Source organism: Coloeus monedula (assembly GCF_965178545.1).
Source record: "Coloeus monedula genome assembly, chromosome: 5".
Classification (NCBI taxonomy): domain Eukaryota; kingdom Metazoa; phylum Chordata; class Aves; order Passeriformes; family Corvidae; genus Coloeus; species Coloeus monedula.
The window spans coordinates 42584395-42604188 of record NC_138785.1 but is presented as its reverse complement, the minus strand read 5'-3'; the positions used below and the strand labels follow the sequence as shown (position 1 = coordinate 42604188).

The following is a 19794-nucleotide window of genomic DNA, read 5'->3' as shown; positions in this document are numbered from 1 at the left end:
GTATTTCTTTTTTTTTTTAGAAGATGCTGAGGATTTTGGTACACTCAAATGTAAACAATTAGAAGAACAGAAACAAAATGTTAGTTGCTTTTTAATGAAAAAACTGTGTTGAAAAGTAATGGTCTTAGATTATATTTTGATTTCACCTTCTAGTTCTATGAAGGTTATGGACAGACTGAATGCACAGCTGGATGCTCCCTGTCATTGCCTGGCGACTGGACAGCAGGTATGATGTTCAGCTCTCTACCTGTCTGGTAAATGTCAGGGTCCTGAAATTTTTAGAGGTCACTTTATTTAATCTTCAGTAACCCCTATCACGAAGGATATGATTGGTTTTCTTCAAGTGAAATAAAAAAAGTTTTGAAGGGATCCCTTGATGTTTCTACCCCTAAATAGCTATGAATGTACAGTAATTCAAACTTCTAATAGGATCTGTTCTTGTAAGTTGAAGTAGCTTTAGGAGAAGGGAGGTCATAGTATTAACCCTTTGTAGTTTCTATCAAACAGGAATCTTCTGTGTATAAAGGCAGGCTGGAAATACAAATGGCATTTTTTGGTGTTGGAATCAACAGTCTGCACTTCCCTCAGCTGTTACATCTCTAGTTCCTTAACTGAAATAATATTGCTAATTGAAACTAGTGGGGCTTCTGCTACTTAAATATCTCTGTAGAGAGAGGATCCTGATTATAAGAAAAAGCAAGCCTGAATACATGGTTCAGCTTGTAACATTCTTAGGGATATCTGAGAATTTAATGTTTCAGTCCTGGCAAATTTAAGCTACCAGAAATCAGTTTTCCATCTTTCTTCAGTGTGTAAGCAGCTTACTTTTTTCAGGATCTGACTAAAAAGCATCAGGCTATTGAAGTGTTACTCTGTTCAATAGGTCATGTTGGAGCACCAATGCCATGCAATGCCATCAAGCTTGTTGATGTACAAGAAATGAATTACTTCGCTGCCAAAGGAGAGGGTGAGGTAAGTAATGTTGGAAAGTCAGTATGAGCCTCTTGGGAAATCTTGGAAAATGGGTTTTTTGTTCCTGAAATAACTGAGATTAGTAGAAGCGCTAAACATGGCCTGCTACCTAAAATCGAAGATGTCCGCATGCAGTATCAGTTAATGATTCACAGAAGCAAACCAGGAAATAGTATATTGGAGGGCAGAAGAAACAGCTTCCATAGTGATCTGTTATCCCACAGGTTAACAGAGGGTTATATGACCATACATAAGGTTGTATGACCAAGGCAACATCTTCCAGCTGCGGAATAGCTGGGAGGTGTAGCCACCTCATACTGCAGTTATCCTTCAGCAGAATGCTGGCAGAGGGCTTCCCTCCCACTCCACTGCCGTGGGCCAGAGAACAGCTGATGCATGTAGCCACTTACCCAGCTTGTGATGTGTAAGATGAGGTAATTTAAAGTGGCTGGAAACTTCTAAGAGAAATGGAGATCAAGTGCCATGAAGGCTGATGATGATTTGTGATTCCTGCCTGCACATTTTTCTGAACTTTTTTCATTTGCAGTCTGCACAAATTGAACATGTATTTTTTACAAATTGCATTTTGAGGACCCAGCTTTATATGTGATGCTTTATGCTGTCTTTTAAAATACTGTTTTGAAGTAAAATATATACAGGTTTAACTTTGTGTATATACTTCGAAGAGATGTTCATGTAGTAATTTATTTTCCCCAAGCCTCGAAAGCAGATTAACTGTGGTGTCTTTCATATGCTTTCAGGAGGCTAATTGGGGCAGCTGGGGGAAGGAGAAATTAAAAGTAGCTTAAGCAAGTAACTAATTTGTGGCTACAAAGGATTTATAATCTTTATTTGTTTTGGTTGTAATTTGTATGAGACTAGAGACAAATCATTGGGCTTTAATTCCCAGAAATACTCAAGGATTTAGTTGGTCTTGGTGGTGGGAAACTGCTTGCAGGTGGAGAACAATGTCAAAATTATTCTGTCTTGCATATGACTCCATATTTAGTCTTCATCAATAATTTTTGCTTCACTTTCAGTATGCTCTTAAAGCTTGGCCTGCTAGAGGAATTGAGTATAAATTCTTATAATAATAAATAGTTAAATAGTTTTTAAAACAAAAAACTCCTAAAAGTGTTTTGCTTGCACCTAGTGTGAAAGTTTGCTGCATTTAGGAGTTACTTTGGACTTGAGTAAAAATGGTAGCACCTTAATATATCAGATGCCATCTTAGGCCTGAAAGACGAACTTCCTCAGTATAAACTATTCTAAATATAACAAAAGAAGTGTTGTAACTTACTTCACAGCACCCAAAACCCATGGCTATGGAATTGCCTCTCCTTATCCATTTGCCTAAAATAAATATTCCTCCTTATTTTCTGCTTTTCATCTGGGTTAAACATTTCTAGTCCCCTTCTCTGAGAGTAAGCTTTCAATATTCTCTGCTCTGTCAAGCCTTGCTTTTCACTTTTGCCAGTTATCACTGTTCAAGAGGAATAAATTTGTGAATTGAATTATATGAGCATGTGTGGAAGAGGTCTCAGTGCCAGATAGCAGGATACAGATAAATGGTTGGCTGTCTCTACTGGGAAAAGCTGTCACCAACTGCCTTCCTGTGATTGTAGGAGCCATGAAAAATTAACGTTTGCTTGGCCAGTCTTTAACTTGACTGGAATGCGTAGAGTTCTTTCATTCATATCCTTCCAGATAAGGTCTGTTTTATAACAGAAGTGACTTGGTTTGTAAAATATGACTTTGGTTTGGTCCCAAGTTTGGTACTGTCTCCATGAGGTCATCAGAGCCCTCACTAATTCTCTGATCTCCCTCCTATTGACAACATCTCATGTTCATTGTATTGTAGTTCACCAGCATGCTGGGTAGGCACTGAAAATAGGTGGGATGAGTCTTTCAAGAATCGATTGCTGGACTACATTAGTAATTCCTTCTAGTCTAATTTTTGGACAACAAATGTGCCATTTGCTTGATACACAACTTTTCTTTTCTCTGCTAGTTTTAGCACAATGCCCCTGCTGTTTACCAAAGCTGAAATGAACATGTTGCCAGGCTGAGAGATAGTATTTCTGGATCTAGCCAAATTTTTTCACATAAATAAAACCAAATTTTTTTCTGATAGGTTCCAATTATTCAAATAGTGGGTAGGAGCACTGCTGCTAGAATGGAAGAGAACAGATCATTCCAATTGCTTCTTATTATATTTCACACTATTGGAAAATGTTAGGTCTCCAAAAACCATGAGTAGAAATTCCTGTACAAATGCAAACTTCCTCTTGCCTTTTCAATGGGAGTTAAGAACTGTTGGAGAAAGCATTTGTTGCTAGTAGTGATTGCTAACTTTCCTTCATAGAAGCATATATTAACAAATGGCTCTTTTCAGGTGTGTGTCAAAGGGCCAAATGTGTTTCGTGGCTATTTGAAAGATCCAGAAAAAACGGCAGAGGCTCTGGACAAAGATGGCTGGCTTCACACAGGAGATATTGGAAAATGGCTACCAGTAAGTTAACTTACATAGCTGGAATGGTACTTTCATAGTTATGAGCAGAAATTTAATAAATATATTAGAGAGCACTTGGTATTGAACAGAATTAGTTAGGTGAAAGACAAAAATTTGTGGGTAATTACTGTTGTAGATAAATCTGTGTGCCTGGGACTAAAAAGGTATTGACAGTGCTAGTCCTGAGACTTTCCCCAGTTTACATGAGATGGATACATAACCTATTTTCTTCTAACATTAGTTTGACAGTTCTCTGGCTCTAGCACAGTTTTACTGTGCCAGTGTGGCATGCCTAAGCTGTGTAGATTGGTTTTTCACTTGAAGTGCCTCCTCTGAGTGAAAGTTATTTCTGTCAACAGAATGGTACATTGAAGATCATTGACCGGAAAAAACATATATTTAAACTAGCCCAGGGAGAGTACATAGCACCAGAGAAAATAGAGAATGTGTATCTGAGATGTGAAGCTCTTGCACAGGTGTTTGTCCATGGAGAGAGCTTGCAGGTAAGGATTTTTCAGGTAATTGTAAAAATTAATGCAAAAGGAGACTGCAGAAAAGCCTTTCTTCCTTCTGCCCACCTCAAACTTTGGGACTGAAATTTAAATTTTTATCTTCAATTTTTATTGTTACACATTTTGGTTCTGATTGGATTCCAGCAGTTACAGAGCATGTTTCTGGATTTAGTTTCAGACCAGGTAGTGGAGCTGAACTAATTTGCATACTAATGATTGAATATAAATTGCTAACAGTGTGCAGGGGGAAAAACCCAAAAAAACAAACAAACACCAAAACAAACCCCCACACACCAACAAAGAACCTGGATATCTTGGGGGTTTTCAAGTGTAAAGATAAATGTGGGTCTTCAGAAGCTGAACTGAAAGAATTACTCTTAACTGCACTCCTGTGTTCAGGTAGCAGAAAGCTGCTGACTCTGATCCTGCAGCAGGATCAGAAATGCTCCCCAAAGCCTAGCTGACTAGTAAGAAATGTGTAGCAACTAAAGTGTTGACTTAAAGTGTTGGGAATTTTTGTCAAGCTTTTTTCTTTTTTTAGGCCTTCTTAGTAGCTGTTGTGGTACCTGATCCTGATACTCTGCACAACTGGGCCAAGAAAAAGGGAGTTGAAGGCTCCTATCAAGAGCTATGCAAAAACAAGGCAAGGCATATCTAACTGAACAGTTAGCTGTTCCGCATCAGCTTCTTCAAGTTGATGCTTATGCAAGCATGAAGCTATACAATGTATTTCTGTATCCACAGGATGTAAAAAAATACATTCTGGAGGACATGGTGAGAGTTGGGAAAGAATCTGGTTTGAAGTCATTTGAACAGGTATGTTGCTTGTGAGAACCAAATACCTAATTCTTTAAACTTCTCAACACCGATATGATCTGATTCTCCAGAGACTGCTTTTAATTTCTGTCTGGAAAACTTCTCAAGTGACAGGCTTTATGATGTTTGGGCAAGTTTTTAATAGTCTTGTCTATTCCAAGGAATACAGCTTGGCTAGTAACTTTTTATTTTCCAGGTGAAAGACATTTTTCTGCACACTGAAATGTTTTCCATTGAAAACGGGCTGTTGACACCAACACTGAAGGCAAAGAGACCAGAACTGCGGAAATACTTCCAGTCACAGATAGATGAACTCTATGCTAATGCCAAAATGTAATTGTGAATGGAATGAGGAAAGTGGCACATGTCTGTCTACTGTTGGCCTTCATATCTGTATTTTGACTACAGCAAAAATAGGGAAGGAAACTGTGCAATCATTAACTTGTACAAAAATGGGTACTTGCCATAGGAACATTGAAGAAATGGAACACTGCCTTACTGTCAAGTTGTGTTGCATACTGTTTTTATGGTGACCTATTAATTCCAAAAAGAGCCTTAACTATAAATGGTAAATATATGTAAATTATTTAATATTTCCTTGGTAAAAAATGGGACTCACCTTCACCAAGGAGCTAAGGTTTTATTGCCAGCATGTTTGCTGTCTGCAGTGTGTTTTGCAGTTGTCAATTCCACAAAGGATTTGGCAGCTTTGAAAATGCCTCTAAGTATCTTGCATCCTCAGAAAAATTACTTAATCTCTTCAAAAAAACCCCACCACTCAACCACCAAAAAACCCAAACCCTTACAGTTGCATAGCTGGTATCACATCTTTTGTTAGTCCCAGTATTAACTGGGGCAAGGCATCTGAGCTGTATCTCCCTTCTACATCTGCAGCCAGTTATGAGATGTACTTCTATAAGGTAGAAGTCAGCACTCCACACAAAAGAGAGTGATGAATAGAAGTTCCTCAGAGTAAGTCTGCATGTGGTGGTTCTGTGCTGTGTGGATGCAATTCATTCAGCAAGTGTAGCCTCTGCTACAGTAGCATGATTCTGGAGTGGCGCCAGCCTCGCAAATGAGAGGATCCCAACTCTGGCAAGAACACTAAAGACCTAAAAACCCAATCAGGAGGCTGGGCTTGCTAACAGTCAGGGTAAACATTGCACCTGTCCTAGCCACTTGTTTCCCTGTAATGAACTTGTATTTAAAATGCATTTTATAAAAATGCGCCAGGCCCTCTGTAAGTGGAAGAGCTTCTGACATAACCTCTGTTTTCTGTGCTTTATGTATGAGCCACTGAGTATTCTTCACTGAATAGCAAAATAGGTCAGGTAGAATTGTTTTTGCCTGATGCTTTGCAGCAGTTGGAATTATTTATATATGCCAACAGAACTGTGTGTTGGCCCAGAATAGTACTTGTTCAGGGATAAAAACCTAATTCCCAGATAAATTGCAAAATAATAACTAGTTATCTTTTGTTTGAAAAATCAGCAGAAATAAGCCTTATTACAGCCTAAGTCTTTTGCTATCCTTAACAGAGTTGGTTTTGCATTAACATTCATTGCTGTTTTTTGAAAACATGGATATATGTAAAATACAAGCACAACAAGGTTTGCACTAAGATTTGTGTGTGATTGTAATGCACTACTCTGTAGCATAATTTCATATGTGTATGCAATTCAGGTACACAAATCCAAGTCAACTGTTAGAGCAGTAGTTTGTTACATTGAAATTCAAATGTTTGCTTAGTGTTGGCTATTTCTATGTTTTATAAAACCAAAACAATTTTCAAAACCAATGAAGGAAACCAAAATAAATATTTCTGCATTTCAATGCTGTGATGTGTTTGTTTATCAAGGAAAAATGCTGCTGGCTAACAAGCCCAGGTGTAATATTCTAACTGACAAGCTGTAAAACTCCACTGCTACAGACATGCTAAATACAGTGTAAAGGCTGGTTGTTTACACTTTTACTTTTGGAAAGTGACTTTTCATGTTTAAAGTGTTGGTCAATATTTGTAAGAAAGGGATATTGTTGTATGTAACTTTCTTTTTCAGTACATTACTAAACAAGCAAGTCTTTAATTTTTTTTGTCTTTTTCCTGACAGTTGTGTTCTTACTAGCACCTCAACTGACTTTTAACTTGAGTGAAAGCTGGAGTTTTCTGAAACTCTTATCAGCTCCTGGGTGGTGGTGGTAGTGGGTTTCCTTATGCCTGCCCTCACACCATGCATTTGGCTTAAATCAGGGGTATGGTATGAAAGATTTCAGGGGCAGAGTTACCAGACCATAGATGAAGCACTACCACCAGGACACTGTTTAAAGCTCCATGTGAATACAGATGTCATTGTGAGATACTAAGCAAACCTCTGTTCCTACCCATTGAAGAGTTTCTCCTCTTAAGTAATTTTGTATGTTCCTCTATACATTGCTTCCACACTGAAGGAAACTTAAACCAAATTTGTCAGTTATTCAATAACATACTCAGATGTGTGTGTGCTGCTTGGAAAGACAGGGAAGTGTCATCACCCCTCTCCTACTGGAGATAGCTGAGAGAGGGATGAGAACTGGATCTAAGGTTTATGTTCTTAACATTCTATTGAAGAAACCTATCATTACAGAAACAAAACTGTACTGCCTTACCTGTGGCTCATGGGGCTGGGTGCTATAGCCAGCAAATTAGAAGTCTAAAGAGAATGTGCCACCTCCTAAGCCTAAAGTGATTATTTCACTGTGTTAGCTTATTTGGCTGGCTAAAGCCAAAAGCGTGTGTGTGGGTGTCAGTGTTACCACCCCCGATGGATGAAGAGGCGTGGCCTCAAAAGCGTCCCTCTAGCTTACAAGACTTGACATTGCTAAATCTCCTGTTAATTTTAAGCGGCAGGGATGGAATTAAAAGTTTTCAAGCTATAGAGTACTTTTTTTTTTTTTTTTTTTGGCATGCCATTAAAGCAAGTACTATTTTTGCGCGGTTTAAAATAATTTCTTAACTGTTTTTAAGCGTAGCTTTCATTTTATCTTGGCAGAAGCGATCTCTTTCGCTTGCTTTTCCAGATGCACAGCGTCAGTTCAGGAAAAGGGAGGGGAGAAGGAAAGGGGAAGTTTTTGTGGTTTGCTTTTTTAATCAGAGTAATTATAAATTCTTCCGAACACTGCATTGACTCCGGCCGGGACGGCGCTCTCCCGGCGCTGTCCCGCTTCCCTTTCCGGCTCCGCCCCGCGCCTCCGCTTCCTTCCCGCCGGCGGCGCGCGCGCTTCCAAAGGCGCGGGAGGCTGCGCTGAGGGGCGGCGGGGCGGGGGTCCGGGGGCTCCCGCGGGAGAGGAGCTGCGGCAGCGGAGCGAAGGTGCAGGCGGGAGCTGCAGCGTCGCGCTTTGTCTTTTTCATGTGCCCGGCTCGCTGATACCTGCTATGTGCAGCCCTCCATCCGTACATAAATCTATAACCTGTACGTCGGTCTCGGCGAAGGAAGTGAGTTTTACTGCTTTTGAAGTGAGCTGAGCGTAATAGCTTGAAGTAACAAAGAATAGTTTGAAGTAACGAAGATTTCCCGTTCTCTCCCAGGTACACACACAGAAAGCTGATTTGTATCGGGGACAGTTTTTCACTGACTTTATCCTCGGTTTTGTATTCAGCAGCATATAATAAACAGCGAAATGTCCTCAAAGAAGAAAATAAAGAAGAGTCATACCAGCTCTAAGCTAAAGGTAAGTTTTGCTAGGTTGGGCAGCCTTCAAACAGCCAGTGTTTTGGTTTTGTAGAGAGCGTTCAAAGGAGAGCAAGGAAGACGGTGAAAGGCCTTGAGGGGAAGTCGTGTGAGGCGTGGCTGAGGTCACTTGATCTGTTCAGCTGGAGACTGAGGGGAGACCTCATTGTGGTCTCAGCTTCCTCACCAGGGAAATTGCAGGGGCAGACACTGATCTCCTGTGTCTGGTGACCAGTGACAGGACCAAAGGAAGCGGCATGAAAGCTGTGCCGGGGAGGTTTAGGTTGGATATTAGGGAACGGTTCTTCACCCAGAGGGTGGCTGGGCACTGGAACAGGCTCCCCAGGGAAGTGGTCACAGCACCAGCCTGACGAAGTTCAAGGATTGTTTGAACAATGCTCTCGGGCACATGGTGTGACTCTTGGGGCGTCCTTTGCAGGGCCTTGATGATCCTTGTGGGTCCCTTCCAGTGCAGGATATTCTGTGACTCCGTGTTGTGCTAGTGTGCAGTCAGGGCATTGTTTCTGGAGGTGGATGCACGGGGCTTAATGCAGGGCTTGCTTTGCACTGGGAACTGCTGTGCAGTCCCTGCTGGGGCCGGCTTGGGCTGCTGGCGTGGGGTTTTCTTTTTTCCGTTTAGGAGTGGTACAAAATGGACCATTGACTTTCAAACAGGCGAAAGTTTAAAAACAGTCTCATAAAAGAAGATTTATAGGGAAAGTAGTTGATGTGTATATTTGGTACCATAACAAATGCTGGGGCAATGCTAAGCACTGGTAAAATTTAAAAGCTTCAGAAGTCGGTCTTTTCTGGTTATAATTCACCCTAGACGTATGCACAGAAATTAGTGAGGAAAGTCACTCACACGTGGTGTGAATGGCACACAACTGTTTTGTAAACTAGTGTCATTCTCACTTACCCTTCTGCTTTACAGAAGTGTCTCTCTAATCCTTGATTTATAAATCCCACTTTTGTATAAGAAGTTACACTATAGCTTTTCAGTTTCTTAAAGTGAAAGTAATTGAATTGGACAAGGATGGAAATTTATGTCATATGAATGAAAGAAGAAATATTTTAAAGCCTGAAAAGAAAAAGACTGCAGATCTTAGAAAGCAAGAATTAGAGCGTTATAAGATTTCTAGGCTTGTACACTTTTATGAAATAAGACAAAGCTTGCAGTAGAACACAATATCAAATAGCAGAATATACATGTTTTATACCATCACTTCTCTTAGGGGAAAAAACCCATAGCCTGAGGAAAAAATGTGCTTCAAATCGTTATGCCATAGCTCAGGAGTCAATATGGTTCTGGTTAAATGTACTTCTAGCCAAATGTTCTTGAAAGTCATTGTCATGTTTAAGCTGTTGTACACTCAAAAAAGCTGGATAAACTGGTTCTTAACTTCATACCCATCCAGGAGCACAAAGCCAACTCCAATCTTCGTTGGAAATCAGTTCCTCTTGAGGAACCAGATGTCTCAAGGATATTGAAGGTAGCAGGAACAAATCAACTTGAGGAGCTTGATGATTCCTTTGGTTAGTATTAACTTGTATGTCATTTAAGGTATGCTTTTCACAACCAACCACATGGGCAAAATACTTCAGTGCTTACCTGGGAAAAGGTTTTGGTTCTTTGCAAGAGAAAGTAATGGATAGGAGAGACAGACAGGACTTTGTGTTATTTTCCATAATTTAGGAAGTAACAAGAATAATGCTGTAGTATGTGCAAATAAAAGTTAGTGGAAAAATACTGGCTATTCCACCTTTATAGTCTGAATGGTAGAATTTCACATATCATAATATTGCAGTTGTGTAAGAACTTACCGTTAAAAACCAAAGTTCAATATCTTAACTTACTCTGTATTAAATTACACAAATTATGAAGTGACATTTTTGCCGTTGTACGAGTATTCATGGCAGCAAACCTGGACATTCTCAGGGATGTCATCCTGCCATTTTCAATGTTACTTAAAAAAATAACATCAAACTGTACAATTTGGATTAAGTTACAAAGTGGATTAAAACCACTTCCATGCTTTGTATTGGACTTGTGTAATGAAGCCTCCATACACAGGAAGAGAATCAATTTAGATGGAGTAGATGCTCCTGTGTGGAGTCCTCTTATATCTATCTGTATATATATGTTTGGGGTTTTTTGAAAACCAGTGTAATCAGAAGCTGTAGAGAAAATGTTAAGAGCTGTTTCTCAACTGTAATAGTTATTACTCTGAGAAAATTGTGGAAATATAAACGTGGCTACTAGGAACAGCATTGAAAATGAGTTGTAAAAAACAATTAAGCAAAAGGGTTGTTTATAAGGCAAGGCTGCAAAATGAAAAACACTTTTCCTTATTTCTGTGTTATGTATGTAGACTATAAAAAGAGTTCCCTCTGACAGTAATGTAAACTAACACAAAAGTTTTTTGGCTTGAAAAGAGAAATTTGTACTATGGAAGGCATGCTAAAACCTTAAATTTCTGAGGGTTCTAATCTATTTTGGTAGCTACCTTCAAGAATTCTACACTTACAAATATTCTTTAGCAGCAATAATTGTCTTCTTATAGCATCCACTAAAGCAGCTTAAAATTTATATTAAAAAAAAAAGTTATTTAAATGTGTAGAAGTTTTACGTCTGCCATAGCAAAGAGAGACTTGAAACAAACTGTACCAAGCATTTTGCTTGCTCTATGCCATGAATACATGCTGAGCTACCTTTGGTTTGGGTTTGTAAAGAAATAGCAGGTGAATGGGTACAGAAACTATGAAACTTTTCACTGTATATTTTTTCATAATCCTCAAATAGTACTTGTAACGAGAACTTCCTTTATGTTAGTTAGCAAACCACAAATATTCTAACTAAATTCTTAATGGCAGGCAGTGCTCTTTTCCTTAACAGATGGGAGAGGTGTTCATATGGTTTATTTTCTGTTCTTTATAGATCACCCTTTGCACAGTACTGCTGTGGATGCTTATGGAGAGGAACAGTCACAAAACGCGTCACTCAGTTGTGTTTCGGCACCACAAAGGCAAAATGCAGACAGAAGGTCTGGTGGAAAAAAAATAAAGTTGTCAGCATTTAAGTTAATCTCTAGATTTTTAGTTTAAAAGGGAAAAACGTTCTAGTTAAATTATATGGAACAAAGAAAATTATTTTAAAAATATTTTAATTCAAATTTTAGTATATTTCTCATCTGTTAAATCAAATTTACTTTAATAGAACTCATATGAGACATAGCTGTACAGAATGCTCCCCAAAACACAAGGTTTTGGTGTGCATATGGTTGAAGATCATTCTTTCTCAGAGGGTAGTAGTGTGTGTTTTTCTTCTCCCAGTAAAAAACCGCGTCACTCAAAGCCTTCCAGTGGTGATGTTCGGAAATTCAACACGACTGATGCTGGAGTGGAACCCGTTAAGGAGGCTGTGGTACAGAAAAAGTTGCATGAGTATTATCAGTCAATTTAATTTTAGTTCACTTCATTCCATGCCTGAGTTAGAGGGTGGGGGGAGAGGAGGACTTTCCGTTTGTTTCTTAGTACTGCCTTAGTACTGAATTGTATCCAAAATAATCAATCCTCAGAGTGTTCCTGTGGGATGGCCAAGTGAAATGCTTAAAGCTACAAGTCATCCTATCAACAAGGAATATAATAGCCAGGTGCTCCTGGGTCCTGTAGCCTGTTGTCTTGCTCATTTGGGACTATGTTCTTTCCTTTTTTCAAATATATTCTTCGTACCTAAAATATGTGTTCTCAAGGAATGGCAGACTAGATGCAATAGGAATCCTTTGTACTTGTTTGGTATTGAAGCAAAACAGACTTATGGGAAAAATAATATTGATAAAATTAATTTTGAATATGTGTTAGAATGAAAAGCCATTCAGTTTTGAATGAGTGTTTCGCCACACTTACTCCACAATTAGTGTAAAATGCTTTTGGCCCACTTAGGTGCCAGACATACAGGGGAGACAACTGTCTGCAGGCTCAAGAAAGTAACCTATGATAAAAGCAGATGTGCAGCAGTTGGAACAAGAGTTTTTTATGTATTGACATTTATTGGGATTGTACACTCAGTACAGAGTCTTTCATCAGTAGGCTGGATGCCTGCAGCACTCTTGCAGAAGTGCTGTTGGTGTCACAGAGCAGTCAAAGTAGAGAAAGGGTTGGGACAGAACGCAGGTGAGAAGGAAGGTGAGCAAGCACTGTTGATCAGAGAAGTGTTAATCCTGGGCAATGACTGTGTGGAACTGAGGGTCCTTCAGCTCCTTAGGATGTCTCCAGCCCTGCTGCAGGGCCAGTGGCTGACAGGTTGGTGGCCAGTGCAGTCAGGCAGCCACTGTCCCACAGCAGGGTGACCACTGGGCTGGGACTGGTGAAGCAGGCTGAAGGATAGGTTACTGATGCTTCAGTGAGGAAATGCCTTCTGTATTCTGCCTAATTGCCATCTCTCAGGTGTTTAGATGAGTAAACCTAGGGTTTATTCTGGAAGTTAATCTGCTTTTCATACTGCAGAAGACTCTGAATACTACTCAATTCCAGACAAAAAAGAAGCAGCCTTCAGAGGAGAACACATCAGATCCTTCTGGTAAAGTAGACTTTTCAGAACTTCCATATAGCTTTTCTTCATTCAAGATCAAAGTTTTTCGACAGTGTTCATTTCTGGAATGTAGCAACATAGTTAGTGCTTCTAGAAATGGGAAGTTTTAGTTTCAGTGTTGGTATAGACCCCCATTTGATCCCCATGGTTTGCATCCCTGGATTTGCCTATTCCTTCCCTGGAGGGGTAAAGTATAGGTGTGCGTTATACCTGTAAGGCAGCCTGGTTTCCTTTGGAGGGAAGCCTGGAAACCACAGCTGTGAAGCTGTAAGAGGTGTCAGTACATTCCTTGGTGTGGAAGCCTGGAGCAGCAGCTGTGGGGTAGAACTTGGAGTGTCCCTGCCTGCACTGCAGGTGCAGCTGTCAGTGTAAAGACCTTTGAGACAGGGAGCTTCACGACAGTAGCATTTTTCAATAAGGAAAAACTGTCTCTTGTGCCATCTTGCTTCCTTTGAACAGAACCTGATCATGTTTTAGTACTAGATTTACATTGGGGAGTGTGTGAAGAAACATGGTTTAACTTTTAGTGGAATTGGTTAATAATACTATTGCAAAGTTTAAAGAAATGTATTTGTGTAGAGTGGGTTTTTGAAGCATACATGGTGTTAATAGAAGAATGTATACAAATATAAAAGCTCATGAGTCTTTGAGTAATGCAAGTTGCAAATTCAGGCTAATAGTTTTTTAACACAAAAAATCATGTTTACGGTGCACTATGTAGTGTATTACTTAGTTTACTGATGTGTTCCTGGGCTTGCTTGAATCAATAAAGAATAAGAATTAAGTTACATATCATTGATCATCCCAGTTCTAAGGTGTTCCCAGATAAATCTATCATAGTTGCTCAGCCAAAGACAGATGAAATAATTTACATATCCCTCTTCCCAAATTTCATGTTAAAATATTTATAACTTTTAGATGGTTATTTTGATGGTGGGCACAAGAGTTCTTCTGTTGTTTTACAGTGTGTACCTGAATTGTGCAATGCTTATGTTTATTCTGCTGTTCCAGTGGATAGCCCACATTCTCTACAGGTTTGGTGTCCCAAAGACCTGAAGAGATCTGCTAGAGATATTACAGAACTGGATGTTGTTCTGGCCAAAGTTGAGAAGATAGCAGCAAATTACAGGTAAATATTCTGCTTTCCCATGACTGGATATTCAAAGTTTTAAAAAGAAATCCCAGTGTTTTTGCTAATGGGCTGTCCTTCAGGGAATCAGTATTGCATAGTTATGTTCTGATAGTAATGATTATTAAGTTTCTATGATAAAAATGTTTTTTCATGTGTGATCTTGACATGGTCTCGAAGATTTGATATTTTTCCAAACATGAACAGCACATCTCAGGTGATACTTTTCAAGGTAGAAATGAAGCTATTGCTAGTATATGAAAGATCTGCAGTTGTCTAGCTGCTTAACTTTGGGGTTTGTTACTCAAAGGAAGGATTTTGGATGAGATTTCCCCTTTACTAAACCAAATGGGTTGTGTTTTGTCCCTCTGACTTCTCCAGACAAAGCATTGAATCAGACATTTGCAGAAAGGCTATCAGTGACTTCTCTTCTGCTTTCAAGGACCAAATCACTGATCTTGTAAGTACAACAGAAATAAAATCAATTTTGTGGTCAAAGTACCTATGGTTTTATATTGCCCTTTACACATTCATTTTACAAGCTGTAAAAGTTTCCAATCTCTTGTCAGTATAAGTGACATTAATACACAATTTGTTGTGTGCAGGTTATGATTGGCTGCCTCTGTGCAGGCTTTCACAAGAATTGCCTCTAGACACAACACTGCTGTCATGCAAGTACTTTGCAAAATTGTCACCTTCTGAGAATAGGGAAGCATCCACTAATCCTGAAGTGTTTGTCATATCTAAATCATTATGTAGTAAAACTGGTGATCTGCGTAATTTAAATGAGCATACAGCTATGTCAAACACTGTTTAAAAGCTCATGGACAACTAGGGTTTTAAAAGGTTGATGATTTCATTTTTGTGCTGTCTCAGTGAATTCTGAGTAAGGCCTCTAACATAGTCCAGGGAAAATCATGCTTTTTTAAATTAACATTTTCAACATAACTAAGATATTCCAGAACCATCTGGACACAATCCTGTGCCATGTGCTCTAGGATGACCCTGCTCCAGCAGGGAGGTTGGACCAGAAGACCCACTGTGGTCCCTTACAACCTGAGCCATCCTGTGATGCTGTGATAAGCTTATGGGCTGCAAAGATTAAGATGATTATGATGAGTAAAATGAACTCAGAACTTTGCAGGAGTTGTGCCAAGTACAATGGGCAAGTATTAAAGCTATAGTTCTGAGTGGTTCATTAGAAGTAACAAGTGTTAGAATTACCAGATTTATACATCCATATAAAGATACAGAAAAATTAAGGTAGGTAGTATTACAGTAATTGGTACAAGGAGTATTACTTGGACTAACTCCTTTTGTGCAACAGTTTTCCTCTGGCATGAGGAGAGAGGAAAGAACCAATACACAACCGGTGATGTCCCTTTGAACCAGGGTTGGCTTTTTAAATAGCTTTTTATGTTATTCCAAAGTAATTCTTGCAGCCATGTTTTTAGGAGGACAGTGATGAACTCAAGATCCATAGTCAATCTGTAATTCTTCTTCTCTGTAGATAGCAGGAGTCCAGGAATTAAAGAACATGAAGAAAAAGAATGCTAAGGTAAATACATACATATCTCTACATTGTACGGCATACCGTTGTGGGCATTGGAGTGTCAAGAACTTGACTGGAAGAAATAAAATAATTGGCAAAAAGGTGTGCTGTACTCAGAATCAACTGCACAAATAGAGGTTAGGGAACCACCAGAGGTTTTTTGGAAAAGCTCTGAGTAAATGTGGTGGACTGCAAACTCCATATGTATTCTGCTGTACGGTATAAAAAGAAGGAATGCACATTGGGATGGGTAAGACCTACCCATGTCAATTACTCTTTTGGCTTTTTGGTTTGGGTTTTTTTAATGAGTAATGGTGAGGCCTCTGGAGAGCCAGTTAAATAATGGGAGCTAACCTTAAAGAAACATAAATGAATATAAAATTTAGGAGAGTAGCAAAGATAGCAACCTGTGAGGATAGAATTGGATTGCTTAATTTAAAGAAGGGAAGTCTCAGGCAATTGCCTTCCCTAAATAGATGCAGAGTTTTTGTTCAGAGGAAGACAGTTCCTCTCTTCATTCAGAGTAAGCAGTAATTCACTGAAAATGCAGCAGGAATGTTGACAGGAGGAGGCACTAGTGTAAGGGAAGAAAAACACTGCAGTGGTTTCATCAGGGAGAGGTGAATGCCCTACAGAGGAGAGATTTAAGAGCAGCTTAGGCACTGTCTGGATTTTTGCCCAAATTAACATCTTCTGCAAAATTTTCAATGACAAAATAGCTTTAACAAATAAAGTCAACATAAAGCTTATCCTGAGAAGTAGCAGTTAATATGCTAAAGTCTTCTTGACTTGAGGTGAGAGGGTAAGCTGCTCTGCATGTAAAATGAAAATCTTAATACACTCCTCGCATTCGCAGCCACTCAGATTTATCCTTAGTTTGCCCCTTAGCCGTTTGTTTAAAATAAAATTTTTGGTTGCTAAATTAAATTTTATGATCAGTTTTGGGTGGGTTTTTTTTTAACTGTATGTTTTAGCAAAGAAAGCTTACTTAGTTATGCCAATCATCCTGAACATACATTTGTATTAATTTGCATTTTTAAAACTAAAACCTCCTAGAGTTGATAATGTTTGAAATCAAAATGTCACAAACTCCTTTTGTATGGTTGTAAATCCAGTGTTTCTTAAGAGAAATTTTGGATGGAGATTAGAGTTTGGCATTTTGAACAGCTTTAAAGTGTTTAAAAATATGGCAGTTTATCAGGTCTGGTATCTTAGAATCTTCCACCATGAGAATCTGTATAAAACCTCAGATAAAAAAAAGGCAATGAAATTTGAGTTGTTTGCCTTTGAAGTTTTAGTAACTGTTTCACAGACTTTGTTCACTGTTTTTTTCAGGCAATAATAAACATCAAAAAGAAAAGGCAGCAACTGGTGCAACTCAGAGAAGAGCTAATTGGGTGTGTTTCTAATGATCAACAATAATAGCCTGAAGAACTTAAGGAGTCTGATATCTTGTAACTCGGAAGGGAAAGTAACTTTTTCTGTTCTTTCCTTTTATTTTGATGAAACTACTGCTGTCTTGCTTTTTGTTTTTATAAAAGCTCATGAGAACTCTCCTTTACATACTTCAGTTGCCTAGATGGTAATTCTTGCAAGTTCTCTTAGCTAATTAGTTACTGGAGGGTGTTTCATGCCATATGTTCATTGGGAGAACACCAGTGTTATGATTTGAATTGCAAAGGTGCTGGATCATAAATTTACAAAGTTAATACAGAGGACTTTTTTGGTTTTGAGGTGGGAGATTGTATTTTGCCTCTGCAGTTTGGCAGGGGTACATGGTTAGTACATGGTTTGCTTCCTTCTCCTGTGGCCACACAATTCCCCTTCTCTAATTTGGCATTAATCTTAAGTGTCATTTAGATACACACCACAGGAATTATGTTCTTTGGAAGAACCATTAGACTTCCCCAAATCCCTCGGGTTGCTAGTGACAAGCTTTATACTGAAGCTGCATTTAACATACGGGTGTATGTTAAATGTATGTAAGGTAACTCTGTAGGGAACCGTGGACTTGGATCCACAAAAACAGCATAAAAACCTTTTCTCTATGGCCATGAGAGGCATTTTTCTTTGTAGTACTGTTGACAAACTTTGCCCAGAGAACAATTTGAAGTCATCCCTCAAAATGGTTTGAGCCCCCTCACAGACTGAAAGCTGCCTACACTTTTTTAGATGTTGTGTTTTAATCCTTTGATCATTTTAAGAAACCCTTTTTTCTGCAACCCTGTTGGATGAAAATCACTGTTGGTTCTCAGTTTTTGGAGTGCTGCTTCAAAGGATCAAGCACTCCAGCTTATTTAGCAGAGGTGTAGGTAGGTTGTAGATCCTGAATAGGCTTCAGCATAAGCACGGAACAACTGAGCTTTGCAGGCAGGGGTGTGCAGAAGCAGAACACCTTGTATTTAAGAAACTACACTTGAAAAACTCACATGCTTAAGAAGGAGTGGCTACACTGTCAGACTCAAAAGAGAGGTTTGGGTCTTTCTGGTGGATTTGGACTCACGCCCCTGTTTAAGTAATATGCTTGTTCTAGTTAAACACTACCCTATAGTAACCTGTGTTTTGTATCTCTGACCAACCTTTAAGAACTCCTTCAGAGGAAATAGGGTCATAGTTATTCATGAAATAAATATGCAGATGCAAGCATCAAAGTCTTGATCTTTTTTCAGAGCTGAACCACAACTGACACAACTACAAAGAGAATATACTGAGGTACAGGAAAGGAAATCTTCCTTGAGGCAAACAGTTGAATTAATTACTGATTTAAAGGAGCTACAGCAAGACTGTTTGAATTATAGAGAAGAAAACCCAAAAGCAAAAGTGGTAGTAAGTACATACTCTGCATGTGTTTCAGTTTTATTAGTGTTTTTATTTTAATTTATGAAATGTATTTAACATCTCTTAAGTAGCAATATTTTGTTAATTGTCTTTGTGGAAGCAACTTGAGAATCACTGCTGAACTGTACTGTAGCATCTCACTCGTTTTTCTGGTCTCATGTTAGAAGATGAAGTATTTCAGAGAGGATTCTGCTGCCTTGCTCTCGGTGTCCAGGAATGCAAACGACATAGAAATGCAACAGTTGTCCTTAGTTGTAACTTTTTTATAGAAGTTGAAGATTAACAGTGAGACAGAAGTAATAAATGTTTTCTGTTGTTATTGTTCAAAAGTAGGGAAAGCTCTGGCACTTCCATGTAAGATATTTAATGCTAAGAACAGTGCTGGTATTTCGTGACCAGAGTAACTTCTCATGTAGCCTTAGAACTCGTTCCCATTGTACCCAGGACCTGGCATGGTATCTTCTGTGGATAAGGCTTACACACCTGCCAGATGTAAGGGAAATCCTCACATTTCAGAAGATGCTCTGATTTTGGCTGTTGTTCACTTTTAAAAGTCATGTTGCGCCACTTTAGATGGAGGAGGAATAAATACTGATATGTAAGTGATCTTTCCAAGAGTTAAAAACATTGCCTTGCAATTTTATTTCCTATCAACAGTATGGAACTTCCAGCCTCCCTGCACTTCTGGTGGAGTCTCGGAGAATTCTAGGAGCAGAAAGGCACTTTGAGAATATCAATATGAAACTGGAAGAGGCTCTGGCTGTACAAAAAGAGCGGAGATCAAAGAAAGATTAAGTGTCTTTTTAAGACTTATTTAATCATTGTTACTCTTATTTTGTTTCAGTCTTTAAAAGAAGTCAGTTACTTAAGATTGTATCTTTCTACTGTCATATAGTCTCAGAATATCAATGAAAGGAAATAGCAATCCCAGTACATGTAATAAAACTTTTCTGTACTCTGAACAATGTTGGGTGTTAATCTTGTGCTATTAAAGTAATCTTGAAAGGAATATATTTGTAAAGAGAACACAGACTTTAGTTGAACAAAGATGAATAGACAAATCTTTTTATTAAATCTGCATTTGAAATATATTATTTCATCCTGTTTATGGAAATGAAGAAGTCTGTTTTGTTGGCTTCTCAATAAAACTTGGACATACAACTAACAA

At 38.8% G+C, this 19794-nt stretch overlaps 2 protein-coding genes across 4 annotated transcripts in view; both read left to right on the top strand.

Annotated features, from left to right (window-relative positions):
• Positions 1–6645, top strand: part of ACSL1 (acyl-CoA synthetase long chain family member 1) — a 38612-nt gene extending 31967 nt beyond the window's left edge. For all 3 annotated transcript variants that reach the window (XM_082282203.1, XM_082282204.1, XM_082282205.1), the window contains exons 15-21: positions 154–226; positions 884–972; positions 3368–3484; positions 3844–3987; positions 4538–4639; positions 4741–4812; positions 5009–6645. In XM_082282203.1, the coding sequence (XP_082138329.1) occupies positions 154–226; positions 884–972; positions 3368–3484; positions 3844–3987; positions 4538–4639; positions 4741–4812; positions 5009–5149 (738 nt within the window). In that variant the 3' untranslated portion in view covers positions 5150–6645. The remainder of the gene's footprint in view (positions 1–153; positions 227–883; positions 973–3367; positions 3485–3843; positions 3988–4537; positions 4640–4740; positions 4813–5008) is intronic.
• Positions 6646–8146: 1501 nt separating this feature from the next.
• Positions 8147–19740, top strand: CENPU (centromere protein U). Its single transcript, XM_082282358.1, has 12 exons — positions 8147–8281; positions 8375–8517; positions 9935–10052; positions 11455–11560; positions 11850–11940; positions 13023–13095; positions 14119–14236; positions 14618–14696; positions 15747–15794; positions 17124–17185; positions 18458–18614; positions 19284–19740. Exons 2-12 carry the CDS (start codon positions 8467–8469, stop codon positions 19419–19421), a joined length of 1041 nt encoding a protein of 346 aa, XP_082138484.1. The 5' UTR covers positions 8147–8281; positions 8375–8466; the 3' UTR covers positions 19422–19740.
• The last annotated feature ends 54 nt before the right edge of the window (positions 19741–19794 follow it).

Excerpts from the sequence above, each read along its gene's own strand:
- CENPU (XM_082282358.1), top strand. The coding sequence starts at position 8,467 with ATGTCCTCAAAGAAGAAAATAAAGAAGAGTCATACCAGCTCTAAGCTA. Across the intron at positions 11,941-13,022 it reads AACCCGTTAAGGAGGCTGTG|AAGACTCTGAATACTACTCA; the intron begins GTACAGAAAAAG and ends TTCATACTGCAG. Across the intron at positions 14,237-14,617 it reads AAGATAGCAGCAAATTACAG|ACAAAGCATTGAATCAGACA; the intron begins GTAAATATTCTG and ends TGACTTCTCCAG.